The 21,688-nt window shown below is 37.0% G+C and overlaps 1 protein-coding gene across 1 annotated transcript in view; it reads left to right on the forward strand.

Moving 5' to 3' along the window:
* Positions 1 to 21,688, forward strand: part of HIBCH (3-hydroxyisobutyryl-CoA hydrolase) — an 87,981-nt gene that overhangs the window by 29,798 nt on the left and 36,495 nt on the right. Inside the window, exons 6-7 of the mRNA XM_024733646.1 lie at positions 73 to 125; positions 19,980 to 20,058. Coding sequence (XP_024589414.1) covers positions 73 to 125; positions 19,980 to 20,058 — 132 coding nt within the window. The remainder of the gene's footprint in view (positions 1 to 72; positions 126 to 19,979; positions 20,059 to 21,688) is intronic.

Raw genomic sequence — 21,688 nt, forward strand, 5'->3', positions numbered from 1 at the left:
GTAACATGTGATTTTTGGAAAAATAAAATGTATTTTAAGCATTGTAACTACTTACAACTCTGTTTCTTTTAGATTCTTGCCAAAAACCATATATTGCACTTATTCATGGAATTACAATGGGTGGGGTAAGTAGACTGTTTACTCTTATCATTGTTTTGTGAGCTATATTAAAAATAATTATTAAACAGAAGTGAGACAATGAATGTAATACAATAGAAGTTGAAACAAATCATGTTTGGAGCTTTGCAGGTTTGGGATATAATATTTGCTTCACCCAAAAATATACGTTCTTAATTATGTTCTATGCTATTTCAGCTTCTTGAATTAGCTTTCTTAACTAACAACATTGATTCTTTTTTTTTCTTATGTAGAGCCCTTTTTCTACTTATAAGTAAACAGATTGCTTTCAACAGCTTCAGAAAAGAAACTGGAATGTTGAGGGTTTTTTAGACTCTGAATAGTGGAGATGTGGTTCCTAAGTTATCTCTACTGCACAAAATCTCACCTTAGTGAAAGTGTTTGGATACTTTTTGAAGTTCTCTGAAAGTGCATTTCTATCAGTTGACAAATCTTTGTAATAGCACAGATGCAAAATAAATAAATCTTAGATTTCACTGGCTTTGAATAGTTTTATAGGGAGTTGGAGAGAACATGAAATAATTACAGAAAAAGTGTTCCAATGTGTGGCACGCTACAACAAAGACAAGCCTTTAAAGAAGTGAGAGGTCAGAATAGGTCTTCATGGCAGGAAGAGGTAGGATTGAAGAAGGTAGTAGGAAGCTGAAGGGTGGAATTTCAAAGATTGAACTTAAGTATTTCAAACATTTAGTCATTGGGAGATGTCCCCCTCTTTCTAGGAAAACCACACACTAGATGAAGTCTCTTGGGCACTTGGAATTGCTTAGATCTTTCTTTTTGAGTTTGTTTTATTGAAGTATAGTTGATTTACAATATTGTGTTAATTTCTGCTATACAGCGAAGTGATTCAGTTATACATATATATATATTCTTTTTCATATTCTTTTCCCTTATGGTTTATGACAGGATATTGAATACAGTTGCCTGTGCTATACAGTGGGACCTTGTTGTTTATCCATTCTGCACATAATAGTTTGCATCTGTTAATCCCACACACCCTATCCATCAGAACTGCTTAGATCCTGCACATCATTTTGGGAAAGGGCTTCCATTAGCACCTGTGGTTAGGAGCAGGATCAAGGGCAGTCTGTACCTCTCAGCTTGTGGCAGGTACTGAGCGTGAGTTGATTGTGCTTTCTTTGTCAATGAAATGCTAAGATGGGAAAAATAAGAGCTCCCTGAAAAAACTCTGCAGAACAAAAGGAAGGAACATAATCTGAAGCTTTGAAGGAAGAGCCCCCTATGAATGTGAAAGGAACCAGAAAAAAATGAAAACAAACAAAAAAACATTGGGCATACTTAATAACATGTAAAATGATGTGGCTCCAATGAAATAGGAAAGACAGCCCATAAGTAGACAACAAGCTTAGATGAAAGGGCAGCAGGTTACAAGGGGGAACGGGCAACATAGGAAGGATGACTGGAAACTAAAATGCAATAGCAGAACCTGACATTCCACTTTGAAGGTCATAGATAAGAAGGAGTTGAATTTCATATTACAGTTAATGAACTTGTGTCTGTGGAGGACAAACTTGAGAAGCTCTCACCAAGAAAGGACAAGGATAAAAATGATGAGAACAAACATTAGTCAAACTCTAAGGGTGGAGCCCAGTAGTATGTGTTTTAATAAGTCCTCCAAGTGATTGAGTCATGTTAAGTGGGAACTAGTGCCCAAGACATCGATTGTATGTAATGAATTAACTGCATTCATATTTCTGCCCTGTGATTCTAGAATGGTACCAGTTACATACCATGCTTGGAAAAACTGAGAAAATACTTAAGTCTTTTGCAGTGATCTCTGGTTCAGATGACGAGCCCCTCAGTGAGAAAGGTTCTTTTATATTACATATTGTCAGCCCTGCCCCTAAAAAAAAAAAAACCTATGTGTCTTTTCTTCTATCAGGTCTGCCACCTACAACTCCCCATATGTACTCTACATCTAATTCATCTTTAAAGACTGAAAGTTCTCCCCTATATTTTTTAACAGTCTTAAATACCACTATGATTAGATGTGATTTTTTTCCTTCATTGACTCAGTGCATTCAATCTTTACTCCAAATTTGACATTTATTCTTTATTGTCAGTTATTATGAAATATGCCCAAGTATATTAGATGGTCTGTAAAGGTGAGGACTACTTTTTTTTAGCATGCTCATAACAACTAGGGAATGCACAGTATAGATTTAATAAATTATTTTAAAAATTCTGCTTTAAAAAACATCTTTGTAGCCTTTGAAGGAGTAAAATTTACAGACTGGAAGTGAATCAGTTCTTTTTTCTTGTAATGGGATTTTATATGTATCTTGGTTTTGAAGACTAACTTTTCATGTCTCATTTACAAACATTGCTTAATATAAGACTCAGTGAACTCTAGCTTTTGAAAATGTAATCCTCTAGATCTTTGGCTCTCAACCTTGGCTGCATTTTAGAATCACTTGAGAGTCTTTCAGAAACCCTGGTGCCCAGGCTTTACTTACCTCCCGAACCATTAATCACATATTAGAGCAGGACTCGGGTATTTTTAAAGCTCCCTTGTAATCCCAATGTGAAACTAAGGTTAGGAACTGCTGAACTACTAGCAATTCCCAACTAGTGTATAGTTCAGTGTTAGCTGTGGACCTTTTTCAAAAAGGCAGTGGTTCTCACAGGTTAGCTCAAATCAAAATCCAAGGGCTGGAAGGCAGTGGTTCTCACAGGTTATCAGAATCCAAGAGCTTGTTAAAAGGCAGACTCGGGACTTCCCTGGTGGTGCAGTGGTTAAGAATCCGCTTGCTAATGTTGGGGACACGGATTTGATCCCTGGTCTGGGAAGATCCCACGTGCCGCAGAGCAACTAAGCACGTGCACCACAACTACAGAGCCTGTGCTCTAGAGCCCACGCACTGCAACTACCGAAGCCTGTGCGCCCTAGGGCCCACGTGCCGCAACTGCTGAGCCCACGTGCCGCTACTGCTGAGCCCACGTGCCGCTACTGCTGAGCCCACATGCTGCAACTGCTGAGCCCACATGCTGCAAATACTGAAGCCCGTGCGCCTAGAGCCCATGCTCCACAACAAGAGAAGACACTTCAATGAGAACCCTGCGCACCACAACGAAGAGTAGCTCTCACTCGCCGCAACTAGAGAAAGCCCGCGCGCAGCAACAAAGACCCAACACAGCCAAAAATAAAATATAATAAAAAAATAAATAAAGGTGGACTTAAAAAAAAAAAAAAGGCTGACTCCTCTCACCGCCCCCCCCAGTTCCAGTTTAGTCAGTTTGAAGTGTGGCCTAAGAATTTGCATTTCTAAAAGTTCCCAGATGATGTTGATGATGCTCGTGTTAGTGGGGGTGCCTCACTTTCGGAACCACTGCCATAAAGTGTTGAGAACATGCAGTTTGTTAATTCAAAAGGCCTTTATTTTCAGAATTTTTAGTAGAATTTTAGTATTATAGGTAATTGTTTTATGGATATGTTTTAAATCCTAATATAAAAGTATGAGACTAAGCTAGGGCAAATATAGCTTACGAAAAGGTAGCCAAATAGTTTTGTCTCTGTCTTTATCTTGATTCTGATCAATGAATTGTTTCTTATAAGAAAGAATTATAAGAAAACTTGAACAATCCAAAAGATGGCGCCATAGAGCTTCATTTTTATTTAATTTTATTTTTTACTATAGAAAAAAATATTTTTCCAGCAATGAAAAGTGACAGTTTTACTGTCTCTTGTTGTTTACCATGAAGAGTAACACAGCACTTTGTAGAGGGGATAACTAAATTCTATTATGTTTCAGATTTCAGAAATTCAAATGTTTACTTGATATTTTGGTATACAGTAAAAAATGTTTCTGAGTGGTTCTCCACTTGGTTGATTAAAAATATGTAAGATTATGTCATTACAATGTTTTTGAAAGAGACGAAAATTTTTTTGAATAGCAATTTGAAAGAATAATTCATTGTTTCCTAAAAAGGAAGATTTTTAATTTCCTTTACCCTTTATTTTAAAAATCTAGTCATATTTTCTCAAGTTAATATATAACGGAAAGGCAAATTTGCTTTAAAAGTTAAAATTAATTTTAAGTAGCTATAGAACAGAAAAAATTCTTATTTTTATTCTGTATGTGTAGTACTGCCTACATTTCCCTCCCAACTGAATTGGATTTAAAAAACTTTTAAGTTTTTTTCCTTTTCCTTCTTCCCTTTCTTTGTCCCTTCCTCCCTTTTCTTTTCCCACCAATGCACTTTACAGTAGAAACAAAATTAGCTCCCCCAAGCCAACTCAAAATATGTTTACAATATGGTATTGTTTTTGCGTTTCTCAGAGTGTCCTAAAGATGCTGCAAGCAAAAGGGTTTTGTGATCAATATAATGGAAAATTAAAAGTTTTAAGGCATACTTTAGAAGGGGTATACTCTAATGAATAGAGAAGGAGTGGGAACTGGATTGGAAACAGTGAGCATATACAATCTCCAAAAGACTTTTTGGGATACAAACCAGCCACGTGGAAAACTGACTAGTGCTCAGTTAAATGGGAGCTACTGAATCAGATTGAGTTTAGCCACAATTAATGTCACTGAGACATGTTCTTATGAGAAGAATTACTACAAAATGATGTAGTATTTGCATATAACCTATGCATATCCTCCTATATACTTTAAATCATCTCTAGGTTACTTATACAGTGTAAATGCTGTGAAAATACAATGTAAATAGTTGCTGTTGTACAGCAAAATTCAAATCTTGCTTTTTGGAACTTTCTGGAGTTTTTTTCTCAATATTTTGAATTCATAGTTGGTTAAATCTGTGGGTATGGAGGGCTGAGTGTATTTTGGATATTAACCCCCTGATCAGTTATATGGTTTGCAGATATTTTCCCCCATGTCATAGGTTGCCTTTTCATTTGTTGATGATTTCCTTTGCTGTGTAGAAGCTTCTATTTGATGCAGTTCACGTTTATTTTTGCTTTTTTGCCTTTGCATTTGGTGTCAATCCCCCAAATCATTGCCAAGACCGGTATGAAGGAGCTTATTCCTTATGTTTTCTTCTATGAGTTTTATGATTTCAGGTCTTACATTCAAGTCTAATCCATTTTGAGCTGATTTTTGTGTATAGAGTGAGGTCTAGTTTCATTTTTTTCCATGTGGATATCTGGTTTTCCCAACACCATTTATTGAAGAGACATTCCTTTCCCCATTGTATATTCTTGATTCCTTTGTTGAAAATTAATTGACCATATTGTGTAGTTTTATTTTGGGGCGCGTTCTCTCTCTCTCTCTCTCTCTCTCTCTATTTATTTATTTATTGTTTTGGTTCCACTGGTCTATGTGTCTGTTTTTATGCCAATACCATAGTGTTTTGATGACTGTAGCTTTATAATATGATTTGAAGTCAGGAAGTGTGATGCTTCCAGCTTTGTTTTTCTTTCTCAAGGTTTCTTTGGCTATTTGAGGTCTTGATTATCCTGTATCTGTGAAAAATGCCATTGGAATTTTGACAGAGATTACATTGAGTTTGTAGATTGCTTTGGGTAGTATGGACATTTAAACAATACTCATCTGATCAGTGAGCACAGAATATCTTTCCATAATATGTGTCTTCTTCAATTTCTTTCATCAATGTCTTAGAGTTGTGAGTGTATAGCTCTTTCATCTCCTTGGTTAAATTTATTCTTAGGTATTTTATTCTTTTTGATCCAATTGTAAATGGGATTGTTTTCTTAATTTCTCTCTCTGAAAGTTATTTGTGTACAGAAACACAACTGATTTTTGTGTATTAATTTTGTATCCTGCAACTTTACTGAATTTGTTTACTAGTTTTAAACATTTTTTTGTGGCATCTTTAGGGTTTCCTATATATATCATGTCATCTTCAGGTAGTTTTACTTCCTTTCTGATTTTGATCCTTTTATTTATTCTTCTTGCCGAATTGCTCTGGCTAGGACTATTCTGTGGTGAATAAAAGTGGTGAGAGTGGGCATCCTTGTCTTATTCCTGATCATAGAGGAAAAGCATTTAGCTTTTCACTGTTGAGTATGATGTTAGCTGTGGGCTTGTCATATATGGACTTTATTATGTTGAGGTACATTCCATCTATACCTAATTTGTTGAGGCTTTTTATCATAAAAGAATGTTGAATTTCATCAAATGCTTTTTCTGCATCTATTGAGATGATTATATGATTTTTATCCTTCATTTTGTTAATGTGGTGCATCACGTTGATTTCCCATATGTTGAACCATTCTTGCATCTCAGGAGTAAATCCTACTTGATCATGGTATATGATTCTTTTAATGTATTGTTGAATTTAGTTTCCTGATATGTTGTTAAGGATTTTTCCATCTGTGTTCATCAGGAATATTGTCCTGTAATTTTCTTTCCTTACAGCATTTTTGTCTAATAAGAACGGTAGACATTCTTATTGCTAAGGCTGCTTGTGTAGATCAAGGTTACTTGATTTCAGATACATGAATATGAGACAGGTATGCATTGAACTCTGATTCTTATTTGTCCTTTGTCAGTTTAAGGTGGAAGCAGCCAGTTGTTAACTGTGATGAAACTAGACCTGAAGCAAATGTGCAAAGATAAAGGATGATCAGTCAGGGACTTCCCTGGCAGTCTAGTGATTAAGAATTTGCCTTCCAATGCAGGGGGTGCAGGTTTGATCCCTGGTCGGGGAGCTAAGATCCCACGTGCAACCTGGTCAAAAAACCAAAACGTAAAACAGAAGCAATATTGCAAAAAATTCAATGCAGACTTTAAAAATGGTCCACATCAAAAAAATCTTTAAAAAAAAAAAAAAAGGATGATCAGTCAGAGACTAAAGGAAGGTACTGCAGTGCAGTTGCCCTGGGAACTAAAAATAAAAGAACTATACTGACAGGCAAAGTTGTGTTGTGGAGAAAGCAATAAAATATATTAAGAGAGGAAGAATAATCAGATAAAAAAGGATATGGGGAATTCCCTGGCGGTACAGTGGTTAGGACTCAGCGCTTTCACTGCCAGGGTCCAGGTTAGATCCCTGGTCAGGGAACTAAGATCCTGTGGCATGGCCAAAAAATAAGATATGAAAAAGAGCCTCCTTTAAGACTGAAGATTAATAACATGGCAGGATCTGTGAAAGGAAGAATAGAGAAGAAATTTCCCTTGGATTTCTAAGTGTTCAGAATATGTACTTATGTGCATTCATTTTCAGTTGTGTTCACTGTTGGCATTTCTCCAAGCCTGGATGGATATCTTTTTCTTGATAGAGAAGGGAAGGTGCCTCCCTTTCTCCCATGGGGTTCTCTCTACTTAGATTTCCTTCTGCTTTATTAGGGGAGAGTAAGGGTTGCTTTTAGTTGCAGAATTTCTCATAATAGATTTTTAGGGTTATTTAGTTTCTCAGTGAGCCTTTTTCATAGGTAAGCATTGGGTTCTATTTTTCAGTACACAATGGATTACCCTCTAACAAATGTTCCTATGCTGTTTAACTCCATCTCATCCCTTGTCTGTCTTATTAGAGCCCTTTATTCTCTCCTTGCCTCTACTCTTTTCACCCTGGCTTTTAGCCCAAACATATCTAAGTAGAGAATTGGAAAGTGCTTCCATTTACTAACCAGGAACTTGGCTTTCCTGCCTGCCCCTGCCCCATCCTCCATCCCCATTTTAAGGTATTGATTTCTGGGAAGTAGAACTTTTACTTTCCAGGAGTGTGGGTATTCTTGGCAACTTTCACAGACTTGCAGATTCTCAGATCTACAGGGAGTTCTTTTCCATTTCCTTGGCCATTTCCTGTGGGCATATTTGTCAGGTTTTTGGTTCATTTCCTTTTTAAATGTGAAAGCACCCTAGGTTCTTGGTCAAGTGGCAGGCACCTTTCCTCTGTGCCATTCTCATCCTGCCTCCATTTTATCCCCACTATGTTGGGTTGGATGATTTTGGTCTAGGGGGCTCTGTGTCTTATTGAGGAGGCATCAGATTATTTCACAGAGAAGAAAGGGGCAGAGGAGCTCCTTTTGGCCATAAAATGAGCTCATTCTCCTAAGGATATATGGAGGTAGGAGATTTGAGACTAACTAGAGGTTCATTATGATTTTAGCAATAATATGAGGTTGTTCTCAGCTATTTCACCCAACCAGCAAAAATTACTGGATATCTGCTATGTACTAGATACTGGTTAGGCTCTAGGGATAGAATAGTGAGCAAGATAGATATATTTTCTTTCCTTATGGACCTTACTGTCTTGTAAGGCAGGTACAGAGTTGCCTGGGAATACATAAGAGTACTGGCCTCAACTGTGTGTGTATGTCTGAGTACTTTAGTGATGGAGATGGTGTAGGGAAAGCACCCTGGAGGAAGTTTTATTTAAGCTGAGACTTAAAGAGGAATCAGCCAGGGACAAACAAGGTGGGATAGTGGAGGAATGCGCTATGGTTGGTACAAGCGTGTTAAGGGGTTGATGCAGTGTAGAAGAATAGTGTGTGAGTGAGAAGATAATAGTATATGTGAAGATGAGAGAATTCATGTTTGGGAAAGTTAAGTGTGCCTAGATTTGGGAGTATGAAGGAGATAGCGGTTCAGTTCTGAGGTTAGAGAGGTAAGCAAGAAGCCAGATCAGTCCTCTTAGATATAAGATGTTTATCCTGAGATCAAGAGGGAAAGCCTTTTTTTTTTTTTTTTTTTTTCCTTTACGCGGGCCTCTCACTGTTGTGGGCTCTCCCGCTGCAGAGCACAGGCTCCGGACGCACAGGCTCAGCGGCCATGGCTCACGGGCCTAGCCTCTCCGCGGCATGTGGGATCTTCCTGGACCGGGGCACGAACCCATGTCTCCTGCATTGGCAGGCAGACTCCCAACCACTGCGCCACCAGGGAAGCCCAGGGAGAGGCATTTTAAAGTGCTTTTAGCCAGGAAAATGGCTTGAATGGTGCATTTTAGACAGAGAACTCTCTTGTGGGAGGAACAGGTTGTAGGGAGGTTAGGATTGGTTGTAAAGAGATTATTCAGGAAGCTCTTGCAGGGATCCAGGTGGGAGATTATGGTGATTTTGAACTAGCATGGAGATAATGAAGGGGGGCGGAAATTAGATAGATTTAAGGGAGATACTTAGGAGGAGACTTGGTGGGATTTGATGATGTATTGGATGTGAGAGATAAAGGGGAGAAGGAGGTAAGGATGACTTCCAGGTTTCTAGACTGGGCAGTGGGCTGAATGGTGGACTGTTTACTTAAGATTCGGGAAAAAGTGTGGCTGGGGAGTGGGTTGGGGAGAGTGAAGGGAGATGAGTTTAATTTGTTAGGTGTGAAATACCTGTGGGCTTATCCACGTGGGAGTGTTTTGTCTGAACAAGTGTTTTGTCGGTTATGCACATCTGGAACTCAGGGTGCTGCTTGGGCAGGAAGTATAACTTTAGGACTTACAGAGGCACAGTATGCTCCAAAGTGTGTGCTTCTGCAACATGAATTAGCTCATAAGTGATTGGTAAATGGGAAAATGATGTTAGGATAATGCAAAAATTATATTGATTCATATGCAGTTTTTTCTAGGCAAGGGGAGATAGGATAGTGGCAGTAGATATATAATCATCTAGACAGGAAAAGAGTGCTTAATTACCTCAGTTCCTGTACTGTGAATAGGCATTCTCTTGTCTGTATTTTAAGAAAATTAAAAAAAAAACCCACACAAACAAATGCCTGTTTCTGGGTGGACCTCCACCGTAAGGTGAACCCTCAACTCTTGGCACTTGGTGTTTAATGGCGGTCCCACTGGCTTATAGCTGCACTTACACTGCTTTGTCTCAGCATGTGCCAGTCCTGCTCTGATTAAAGTATTGCCATTCTTTCCACTTTATTGTTGTGCATTTTAAATATCTGCACTGGCATTCTCTGTTCATATTGAGCTGGTGGTCCTAATCAAGTCCCTGGCCTGCGACCATTTATACTTTCTGTTAGCACTCAGGATACAAAGTTGCATAGGTTTTGAGTGGACTGCCAAAACTCTATTTTTCTTAGAAGCTCTGTGCAGTTTTGTAGAGCCTGAGGATTTTTTTCAGTAACTCATCATGTTATAGCAGAGAAACTTGTATTGAAAATTTGTCAGTAGAAAAGCTAATGCAAGGAAATGTGACAGAAATAGAGTGACAACCAAAGTAAGTCCAGAATGGAATACAAAAAAATGTTTATTGGCCAGAGGCGGAACAAGGAACCTATAAAAGACACTGAAAAAGGGGGGCCCAGAGGGGCAAACCAGAAGAGTGGACTTGTCATGGGAACCTTCAAGTTGGCTTCTGTGCCCCAGAAATCTTTGAGAGTTTCTTTGCTTTGTGGCAAAGAACCATATTCCAGGTTTGTTTTGTACATTTTATTCAACAGACCTAAAATCGGGTGTTTTTCCAAGGCAGCCCTGGTTACTTTTAGTAGGAAATGATGGTTAGCAATAGTAATCTGGGCACTAGTTAAGTTGGTAATTGTTTCTAGGCCTTTTTGAAGAGAACTAAGAATATGTGTTTTATTTTTAAGAGAAAATAGGTCCTAGATCCTGAGTTCAGTACTTCCTATTCAAATTAAGATTCTTACTTCTTTGATATTTGTCACTTTCTTCTCATGTATGTTGAAAATCTGTATTTAAAAAAAATAACATTAAGATTGTGACAAATTTGCTTTGTCCTAATGTGTATAATAGTTTCAGAATAACAATAAATGTTATTATGAAGAATGGTCACTTGAAATAATTACTGTCTTTGCCCTATACCAAAATTTTTTAGTAACTTAGCTTTTTCATACTTTTCCAGAGTATTCAACTTGGTTCTCATGAAAATAACTATTTATGACTGACGTTTGGTAAACTCTGAACTCAACAGATCAGAGAAGTATCAGGTATATCAAAAAGTAGCCAGAGGGCTTCCCTGGTGGCACAGTGATTGAGAATCCACCTGCCAGTGCAGGGGACACGGGTTTGAGCCCTGGTCCGGGAAGATCCCACGTGCCATGCAGAGTAACTAAGCCCGTGTGCCACAACTACTGAGCTTGCGCTCTAGAGCCCATGCTCCGCAACAAGAGAAGCCACTGCAATGAGAAGCCCGCGGGCACCGCAACGAAGAGTAGCCCCTGCTTGCCCAAAGACCCAATGCAGCCAAAAATAAAATAAATAAATTTATATAAAAAAAAAAAGTAGCCAGAGAGTAGCTTTCAGGATGCTAGTTAATATAGATATTAGTTTTACAGAGTTAAGGGAAATTGTTGGTAAATCTGAGGTCGATTAAGAGTACTCCTGTTATAATAGTTCTTATTGTTTGAATATATGATATGAGGCAGTTGATGCTTAGAGCTTCTCTTTTTAAACATCTATTAAATATGATTGGGATTGACATATACACACTAATATGTATAAAATAGGTAACTAATAAGAACCTGCTGTATAAAAAATAAAATTCAAAAAAAATATAATAGGCATTTAAAATATAATGTGTGGTATGTTATAATATATTGGGGGAATGTGCTTATTTAGGCAAATACCTTGAGCAGGAATCCAGGAGGTACGTAAGAGTTATTTCTAATTTATGTTTTGTTTTTTTTAATTAATTAATTAATTTATGGCTGCGTTCGGGCTGTGTTGGGTCTTTGTTGCTGCGCGGGCTACTCTCGTTGTGGTGCACTGGCTTCTTATTGCGGTGGCTTCTTTGTTGCAGAGCTCGGGCTCTAGGCATGTGGGCTCAGTAGTTGCAGTGTGTGGGCTTCAGTAGTTGTGCCTTGTGGGCTCTAGAGCGCAGGCTCAGTAGTTGTGGCGCACGGGCTTCGTTGCTCCACAGCGTGTGGGATCTTCCCGGACCAGGGCTCGAACCCGTGTCCCCTGCCTTGGCAGGTGGATTCTTAACCACTGTGCCACCAGGGAAGCCCTCTAATTTATGTTTTAATGTATGAGGTACCAGAATTATATTTCTGCTCACTGGCTTTTTTTCATATAACTTTTAAGATTTACTCTCAGCAATTTTCAAATATCTCTCTGATATTTCTGTTGAAAGTAAAACTGTACCTCCAAGGATGGTAGACTGTTTATTCATAAATAAATTAAATATTTCTACAGCAGTTATTTGTTTCTGCTGAATATAATTTTTGTCCAAAAATAACATGAATTATATGCATCCAAAGCAGCATAATGTAAATGCTCTCTGTAGTCTATCAGAATACATTAATAGGGCTTCCCTGGTGGCACAGTGGTTGAGAGTCCGCCTGCTGATGCAGGGGACACGGGTTCATGCCCCGGTCTGGGAAGATCCCGCATGACGCGGAGCGGCTGGGCCCGTGAGCCATGGCCGCTGAGCCTGCGCGTCCAGAGCCTGTGCTCCACAGCGGGAGAGGCCACGACAGTGTGAGGCCCGCGTACCGAAAAAACAAAAAACATTAATATTATGTAATCGGTATGTTAATACTATTAATATGCAATATTAGTCTGTTAATATTAATGTGAGAAGCGTAATAAAAATAACTTTTTTTACTGGGTAGGCTGCTAATCTAAGGCATGTGGTCCCAGAGATACATTATGAAACTTATTTTATGATTATGATATTAACTTTTATACCATAGTGACATAATGTGTGATGAAAATCTATTTGAATTTCTGACAGAAATATGTACCTAATTTCAAAGAACCATTTATAATCTTGAATGATGGTGAGAGAAGACTCTCATGTACTCACTGATACTGAGATGCAGTGTTCATTCTGGACAGGAGCTTACTCATTCTCTCTGATTAGAATTTAAATTCATGACTCTTTGTGTGAGCATTTGTCACATCACCCCATTGTATGCCTTTCTGAGTTTGTTTTCTTTACTGTGGTTGTTGGCGCTGGTTACTCTGGAACATTTATTTTTATTTTCATTTGGCTCAAAAAGACTATTGTGAAACAATTTCAATTAGTAATATAGTACAGAGAACTCCAGTGTATCCTTCATCCACATTCCCTATTATTTCCGCATTTGTTTTATTTTCTCTTCTTCTCTCCCACATGTGTCTATGAATAATTTTTTTCTGAACCATTTGAAAGTTGAAGACATGATGATTCTTTATTGCTAAAATTTTCAGTGTGTATTGCTTAAGAATAAGACACCAGAATCAGGGAATTTAACACTGATGTATTATTATCTGGAACATTTCTTTTTCAGGCACCAAATTAAATTGTTCTACATGTGTTTTTGTTTTTGTGTTGGGGGATTAATCTTGCCATTAGTATAAATCATGGTATAATTGACTATATATTAAATTAACTTTAAATATCTGTATAATTATCAATTTTTAAAAATGTGCTTTTTGTCTAGAATAGTAATATTATCTGGAAATATAGAAGTGATACTCATTTCTAGTTACTGATAAGCATATTTGCATTTTGAAGGATTTAATTGTGCTTTTTAAGTAATTATAATGAGATCTTCTTTAAAAGCCTTAAAGCTATACCAGCCTTTTTCCTTTGTTGAACAGTGAAAACTCATCTAGCTCTAGTCTCTTAATTAAAAATAAAAAAGTCTTAGATCACCTAAGTTTTGCATTTAAGAATGCCAAACTTTAAACAAGTAGGATACGAGTTTGACTACATTCATATGTTCAGTTATTTATGCTTATCCATATTAATATTCTCTGTACTAGATTATAAATATGGATCAGATTCATTTTACTTTATCTTCACAGTGTCAGTACAGTACTGCAATGAAGATTGTTTAATAATAATCCAAGTAAAAAACAATGTCAGAATGCTTGAGACACCATAAATATAAGGCACAGAAGGGTTAAATGTAAGATAATAGAAAAAGTGTTTACCAACACTAAAATAACTGATACAGCTATTTTAATATCAAATAAGGTACTATGGCAAAAGCTTTTACTTGATATAGGACATTTCATAGTTATAATAAACAGGTATGACAAATCTAAATTTGTATGTCCTGTGAATCTTGAGAGTGTATTTTTTCTCTTAGGCTTTAGTCATGTGGTCTTATGTCAGATTATTTCTAATTGAGTGCTGGTTATTTCTAATTGAGTTATTTCTACTTGAGTATTATTTGAGCCCTGGTATGGCATAATCTTCCTACTGTCGTTTCTATTAGGAATCTAGGCTAAGGGCACTAGCAATCCCAGATCATCTCAGTCCCGTCAGGAATGGGAGTATTTGAAGCTGAGCATTTGAATCCAGGCCACCCTAACTTCTAATGTGTAACATTTTGGGGCCCAGTTCAGCAAACCCTCAATTTCAGTTCTTATTCTCTTAGCAGATAGGGCTTAGTTCAGTCTGTTGAAAGCTATTCAGCTTTTCACCTTCTTAAGTTCAGTGTAGTCAGATTCTGAAAGTAATTTTATTGACTCTAATCAACCATAGAAAGATATTTTATAAATGCTTGTCTAAAACTCTCAATTTGTAGCAATATGAAGCTGAACAGAATTGCTTAATGAGTTTCATAATGTACAGTATGACACTGAGAAACAATGGGAACAAACCTCTGCCTCTGTGAAATAACTCTACTGGTGTGATATTTTCAAACATTTAAAAATGTTTAATCTTGCAAAAAAGTAGAAAGCCCTTAAAGGGGAAATAGACAAAACCACAATCCTAGGAGAAGATTTGAACATACTTCTTTCAATGACAGATGAAGCAGAGACATAAACAGTATATGTACATATATACACATACATTTTACATGCATGCACATGATTTAATATGGTCCAATAAACAATCCAATTAACATGGACTCAGTAACTGTAGATTTCATGTTCAATTCATGTGTGCATGGAACATTTACCAAAATTGGCCATAGAGTTAGTCTCAGCATATTCCAAAGGATTAATCTTACAGACTGTTCTCTGGCCCCAATGGAATTAAGCTAGTAATCAATAATAGACAGAAAATCCTGAATGTTTGGAACATGTTTCTGCTACGCTTTGAGGGTATGGAAGGATTACTTAAATTACACTAAATGTACCATAAACAAAAATAACAAATTCGATTGTGTTAAAATTAAGAAGCTCTATTCATTCCAAGACATCATTAAGAGAGTGAAAAGGCAAGCCACAGACTGGAAAATAGGTATTTGGAATACAGTCCCTTGTTCTCAGCAGGGGATTGGTTCCAGGACCCCCATCCGATGCTAAAACCCAAGGATGCTCAAGTCCATTGTATAAAATAGCATAGTATTTGCATGTAACATACGCACATCCTCCCATATATTTTAAATCATCCCTAGATTACTTACAATACCTAACACAGTGTAAATGCTATGTAAGTAGTTGTAAACGGTGTAAATGCTATGTAAACAGGTGCTGGTATGCAGCAAATTCCAGTTTTGTTTTTTGGAACTTTTTGTTGGAATTTTTTAGAAAATATTTTTGGTCTGTGGTTAGTTGAATCTGCAGATGAGGAGCCGTGAATATGGAGAGCTGACTATACATATATTTGACAAGAAATCATATGAAGGATGTAGAAAGAATTTCTACCTATGAATAAGAAAATCCAATGGAAAAATGAGCAATAGATTAGACATTTCATAAAGAGAATATGCAGATGACCAAAACATGACAAAGCACTCAATTGGATTAATCAGCAAGAAAAGGAAAACTGAAACCACAATGAAATACTAACATATACTCACTAGAATGGCTAAAATATTTTCTATGTGAGTCTGTTTGTTTCGTAAATAAATTTATTCGTATTATTTTTTTAGGTTTCATATGTAAGTGATGTTTGATATTTGTCTTTCTCTGTCTCACTTCACTTAGAATGATAATCTCTAGCTCCATCCATGTTTCTGTAAATGGCATTTCATTCTTTTTTATGGCTGGGTAGTATTCTATTGTATATATATACCACATCTTTATCTATTCATCTGTTGACGGACATTTAGGTTGCTACCATGTCTTGGCTATTGTAAATAATGCTGCTTTGAACATTGGGGTGTATGTACCTTTTTGAATTAGAGTTTTTGTCTTTTCCGGATATATGCCCAGAAGTGGAATTGCTGGATCATATGGTAACTCTGTTTTTAGTTCTTTAAGGAACCTCCATCTGTTCTCTGTAGTGTTTGAACCAATTTACATTCCCACCAACAGTGTATAAGGGTTCCATTTTCTCCACACCCTCTCCAGCATTTATTATTCGTAGACTTTTTCATGATGGCCATTCTGACTGGTGTGAGGTGATACCTCATGGTAGTTTTGATTTGCATTTCTCTAATAATTAGTGATGTTGACCATATTTTCATGTGCCTGTTGGCCATCTATATAGAATGGCTAAAATGTGAAAGACAATTTCAAGCATTGGTGAGGATATGGAGTACAAAGTCATATTGCTGCTGGAGTAGAAATTGGTACGACTGCTTTGGAAAATTGTTTGATCTCGTCTTTTAAAGTTGATTGAATTAATGCTCTGACCCAACAGTTTTACAACCCAACCAAAATGTGTGTACTTATGCCCCAAAAGACATGTGTAAGAATGGTCATTGAATCGTTATTTGCAGTAGCCCCAAACTGAAAAACCTACTAGCTATTCACAGTAGAATGAAAATAGTTTATTCATACAAATGAATGCTGTACAATGAAAGAAATTATTGCTACACCCATGAATAAATCTTGCAAACATAACATTGACTGAAGTCAAATAAATAATACTCTATGGCTCTATTTATATCAAGATCAAAACCTGAAAAAGTTAATCTCATTTTGTTAGAAGTCAGGATAGTAGTTACCTGAAGGATGGGGAGGGAGTAGTGGCTGACAGGGTACATAAAAGAATTTCTGATAATTTTTATCTGGGTTTTGGTTACAAGGATGTGTTCATTTTGGGATAATTCACTGGACCTGTGTGCTAGCTGTTTGTACTATTTGTGTACTTTCGATTGTATATTATATGTCAATTAAGAGGAAAAAAAAAAAGCCAGTGTGGCTGACAAGAGTGAAAGTGAGGAAAGTGGAGAATGGTAGACCATAAGATCAGGGAGATAGAAAGGGACCAGATCACGTAGGGTCTTATCAGCCAGGATGAGGAATTTCAGTAATATTTTCATGGGATGGGGAGTCACTGGAGAGTTTTGGGCAGGAGAATGACATGAACTGATTTACATTTAATAAGTTTACTTGGCTGTTGTGCAGAGGATGGATTGTGGCAAACACAGAGGCAAGAGAGACTAACCCAGGCAAGAGATGATAGTGACTTCACCTAGGGTTGCAACAGTGGCGATGAAGTGGCCCAATCCAAGATATATTTTGAAGTTAGTGCTATCAAGACAGATTCATAGGGCTTCCCTGGTGGCGCAGTGGTTGAGAGTCCGCCTGCCGATGCAGGAGACACGGGTTCGTGCCCTGGTCCAGGAGGATCCCACATGCCGCGGAGGGGCTAGGTCCGTGAGCCATGACCACTGAGCCTGCGCGTCCGGAGTTTGTGCTCTGCAACGGGAGAGGCCACAACAGTGAGAGGCCCGCGTACTGCAAAAAAACGAAAAAAAGACAGGTTCATAGATTAGATTGTAAGATCAGAAAGAAAGGATGATGCTGAAATTTTTGGCCTGAGCAGCTGGGTGAATGATGGTGCTATTTGCTGAGATGGAGAAGACTGAGGGAGCAGCATGTTCAAAGAGAAATCAAGAGGTTTACTTCTGATGCATGAACATCGAGATACATATTAGATGTTTAGGTGGAGATGTTAGGTAAACAGCTAGATATAAAATTCTAGAGAAATCAGGAGTGGGAAAATAATTTGTCGTTAATGTTACAGTGCTTAAAATCTTGGGGCTCTTGGAAGAGATCACCTGGGGAATGAATAGAAAGAACAGAGTACAGGTGAAGTGGAGTAGTGGGATGATATCTGATCATTGGGGCAGATCAACATTTTGATGTCAGGGAGAAGAGAAAGAACAACTAATGAGTTAGAAGGAAAACCAGGAGAGTGTAGTGTCTCAAAGCCAAGTCAGGTGTTTCCTGAAGTAGAGGGTGAGCCACTGTCAAATGCTACAGAGATTTATAATTATGTGATAAATGAAATTTGACTGCTGGGTTGGGTAGGATGCAGGGAGAGTATTTGAGGAGAGTTAGGAATTGGAATAAATTTTACATTTGGGGAATGAATGTGCATAACAGGTTGTTAATATAATAAAACTTGAAGACTGAAGCCTTTTTAGTCTAGCAAAGGAGTATCTGCTAAGATTAATGGTTAATAGTATGTAATGGTAAATTTTGGAAATTTCAAGGAGGATTTAATATAAGCAACCTATAATGGATTCTTTTATATAAGATACAAAAATTAGATATGAATCTGCCACGAGAGTGCTACACCCCTTTCAACGTGGATCAGTATTTATGTCCTTAGTATCTCCAAGTCAGGTGGCTTGAATTTTCCCGGTCTTCATTTCATCTTAATTGAAAGGCATTTTAAATTGGCTCCTAATGGTACTGGTGTCAATGACCTCTTATTTGGAAAGCTTTTCATTAATAACTTCTTACTAAAATTTTGAAGTCTTTGACTTTGTTCATTATTTTATCAGCCATGACTGAAACAAAATAACTGAATCAATGAATATGGGATCTATAGCTTCTACATGAAAGAGCACAGGGCTTATAAATTTCTTTCTTTCTTGAATTTAGGGGGTAGGGAGGGCCCTCTGTAGAGAATTTGGGCTGTTAGTGGTTCTTTTGCAAAGGAATGAGGGTTCCAGAAGATAGTATGGGAATGACTATCAGGGAGAGCAGTGTTAGGAAAAAGTACACAGCAGTATTGGGATGAATTTATTAGAGGCCAAAGGCCTAAGACAGCTATTGTGTGATGCTGAATCATGACAGAATCTGGGTCTGGTTCTAACTGAAAATGTGGTGAAGAGACATTTTTAATTGAAAAGAACAGGCACTCACCCAAACAGATCCAGAAAAGAGAAGGGAGCAGTTAAGAGACAAGTGCAGGGAACAAATGGGAATCCAAAGACAAAAATGCAACATAGCTTGTCTTCCTGAAAATTGAACTGCAAGTGTGGGCTTAAGGCAAGTCTGAGTAGTGCATTTGCCTGTTTTTCTCTCTCCAGCTATTTCTGTTTTCTTTGTTCTCTGTGTTGTACAGGCTACATGCACTAAACAATCTAATAGAAGTTCTGAATAATGTGAAAAACATAACATAGGAAATGTATGTTACAATGTGAGCACAGACAAACTTGGATACTTTGTAATCACATGTATACCTCTTATTTTATTCAAATATATCTGTTGATTCAGAGATGACTGTTAAGTTTGTCATTTTCAGTGACATTCAACAAGTCAGAAACAGACTTTCAGCCAAATCTTTTTATTTTGTAACTTGTGTTTAGTAATGGATTTTAAGAGTTAAATAGTTACTAAGTGTTGTATCTGAGAAAAATGATGTTGCTAATTTTATTTGATGAACTATGTGAATAAATAAAATGTGTTAATATTCTATTTAAGCCTACTGAAATTTGCTAGAATAGCTTGGTTATGCTTTTTTGATGATTGGTTCCACTAAGAATACTCAGTGGTTCTGGGAAGAGTCAGTATTCTATAATGCTGCATCTAGTTTGAAATAAGAGGTAATTGGGGAAGAGGACATGAAGCATAACACAGGATACTAATCAAAAACATTTTAGCTAAAACAAATCTGTTCCAGATATCAGGGGTACCCATGTACTTTTCACCCAGAAAGTTCTGAAATTGTGTGGTTTAGGGTTTCCCTCCTGTCTATCTCCTGAAATTCCTTTAAAGAAATTCTTTATGAAGAATTATATATAATATATATTATATGTATCTTTGTATATGCTATAATTTACTTGGTTTATAATGTTTGTGAATTTGAGGTTTTGTTTTTTTTTTAACGCCCGCAGTATTTTTAAAACAATTTTTTGCCTTTTCCCTAGGGAGTTGGTCTCTCAGTTCATGGGCAATTCCGAGTGGCTACTGAAAAGTCTCTTTTTGCAATGCCAGAAACAGCAATAGGTAAAAAAAAAAAAAAACAAAAACCAAATTTTTCATACTTTTACAATTATCATCTTTTGATACATTTCAGATTATAGTTATTGAAGGAATTGATGGAATCTTGTATGAAAGAACTTTTAAAAATAAATTATAATAGGAAGATACCTAAAAGTATATTAGCTCATACTTATATCTGAAAACACAAAGGCAAGCATATTTAAACTGGAGACACTAGCGCACTGTAGTCTATTTTATTTATTCTTATTGAAGTATAGTTGATTTACAATGTTGTGTCAATTTCTGCTGTACATGTCTTTAATTTTAGATGAAAGATTATTAGAGGAAATATCTTGCATTCAGATCTATGCTCCATTTTGAGTTAACTTTTGTATGTGGTGAGAGGTATGGATCAAAGGTATAGATCAAAGTTTATTATTTTGCATAGGGAGATAAAATCATTCCCACATCATTTTTTGGAAAAAGCTACTATTTCTCCACTGATTGCCTTTGCACCTTTGTATGTGCTGATCTTGGTGCCAACACCACACTGTCTTGATTACTGTTGCTTTATAGTAAGTCTTGATCAAGTAATGATAATCCTCTAATTTTGTTCTTTTTTTTTCTTTCAAGTTGTTTTGGCTCTATAGATCCTTTGTATTTCTATGTGAATTTTAGAGTGATTTTGTAAGTTTCAACAAAAAGGCCTGTTAGAATTTTTTTTTTTTTTCGGTACACGGGCCTCTCACTATTGTGACCTCTCCCATTGCGGAGCACAGGCTCCGGACGCGCAGGCTCAGCGGCCATGGCTCACGGGCCCAGCCGCTCCGCGGCATGTGGGATCTTCCCAGACTGGGGCACGAACCCGTGTCCCCTGCATCAGCAGGCGGACTCTCAACCACTGCGCCACCAGGGAAGCCCACCTGTTAGAATTTTTATTTGGATTGTCTAGGATCTATCAATTTCAGGAGAATTGATATCTTAACAATGTTGAGTCTTCAGACCTGTGAGCAAGGTATATCTTTCCATTTATTTAGGTTTCCTTTAATTTCCCTAGGCCATGTTTTGTAGTTTTCAGTTTCTTATACATCTTTTGTCAGATTTTTCCTTAAGTATTTCATATTATTCAATGATATTATAAATGATATTTTTAAAATCTAGTTCTGATGTTAGTTATCAATATATAGAAATATAATTGAGTTTTGTACTTTGTATCCTGCAAACTTGATAAACTCACCTATTAGTTCTAGTAGAATTTTTGTAGATTGAATTGGATTTTTTAAATAGATAATTATGTTGTTTACAAATAAAGTACATTTTACTTTTTTCTTTCCCATATGGATACTTTTTATTTTTATTTTTTCTTGCCTTATTCCACTGGGTAGAACCTCCAATACAATGTTGAACAGATACGTTGAGAGTGGGCCTTCTTGCCTTGTTTGGGATCTTAGGGGGAAAACGTTCAGTCCTTCACCAATTAAGTACGATATTAGGTATAAGTTTTTCATAGGTGCCCCTTATCAGGATGAGGAACTTTACTTCTGTTCCTAGATTTCTGAGGGGTTTTATAAGGAATGGACTTTGGATTTTGTAATTTTTTTCAGCATGTGTTGAGATGATCATTGTTTTTTCTTTTTTAGTTTGTTAAGGGTGG

The sequence above is a fragment of the Neophocaena asiaeorientalis genome, unplaced genomic scaffold (genome assembly GCF_003031525.2).
Source record: "Neophocaena asiaeorientalis asiaeorientalis breed wild unplaced genomic scaffold, Neophocaena_asiaeorientalis_V1.1 scaffold24, whole genome shotgun sequence".
NCBI lineage: Eukaryota > Metazoa > Chordata > Mammalia > Artiodactyla > Phocoenidae > Neophocaena > Neophocaena asiaeorientalis.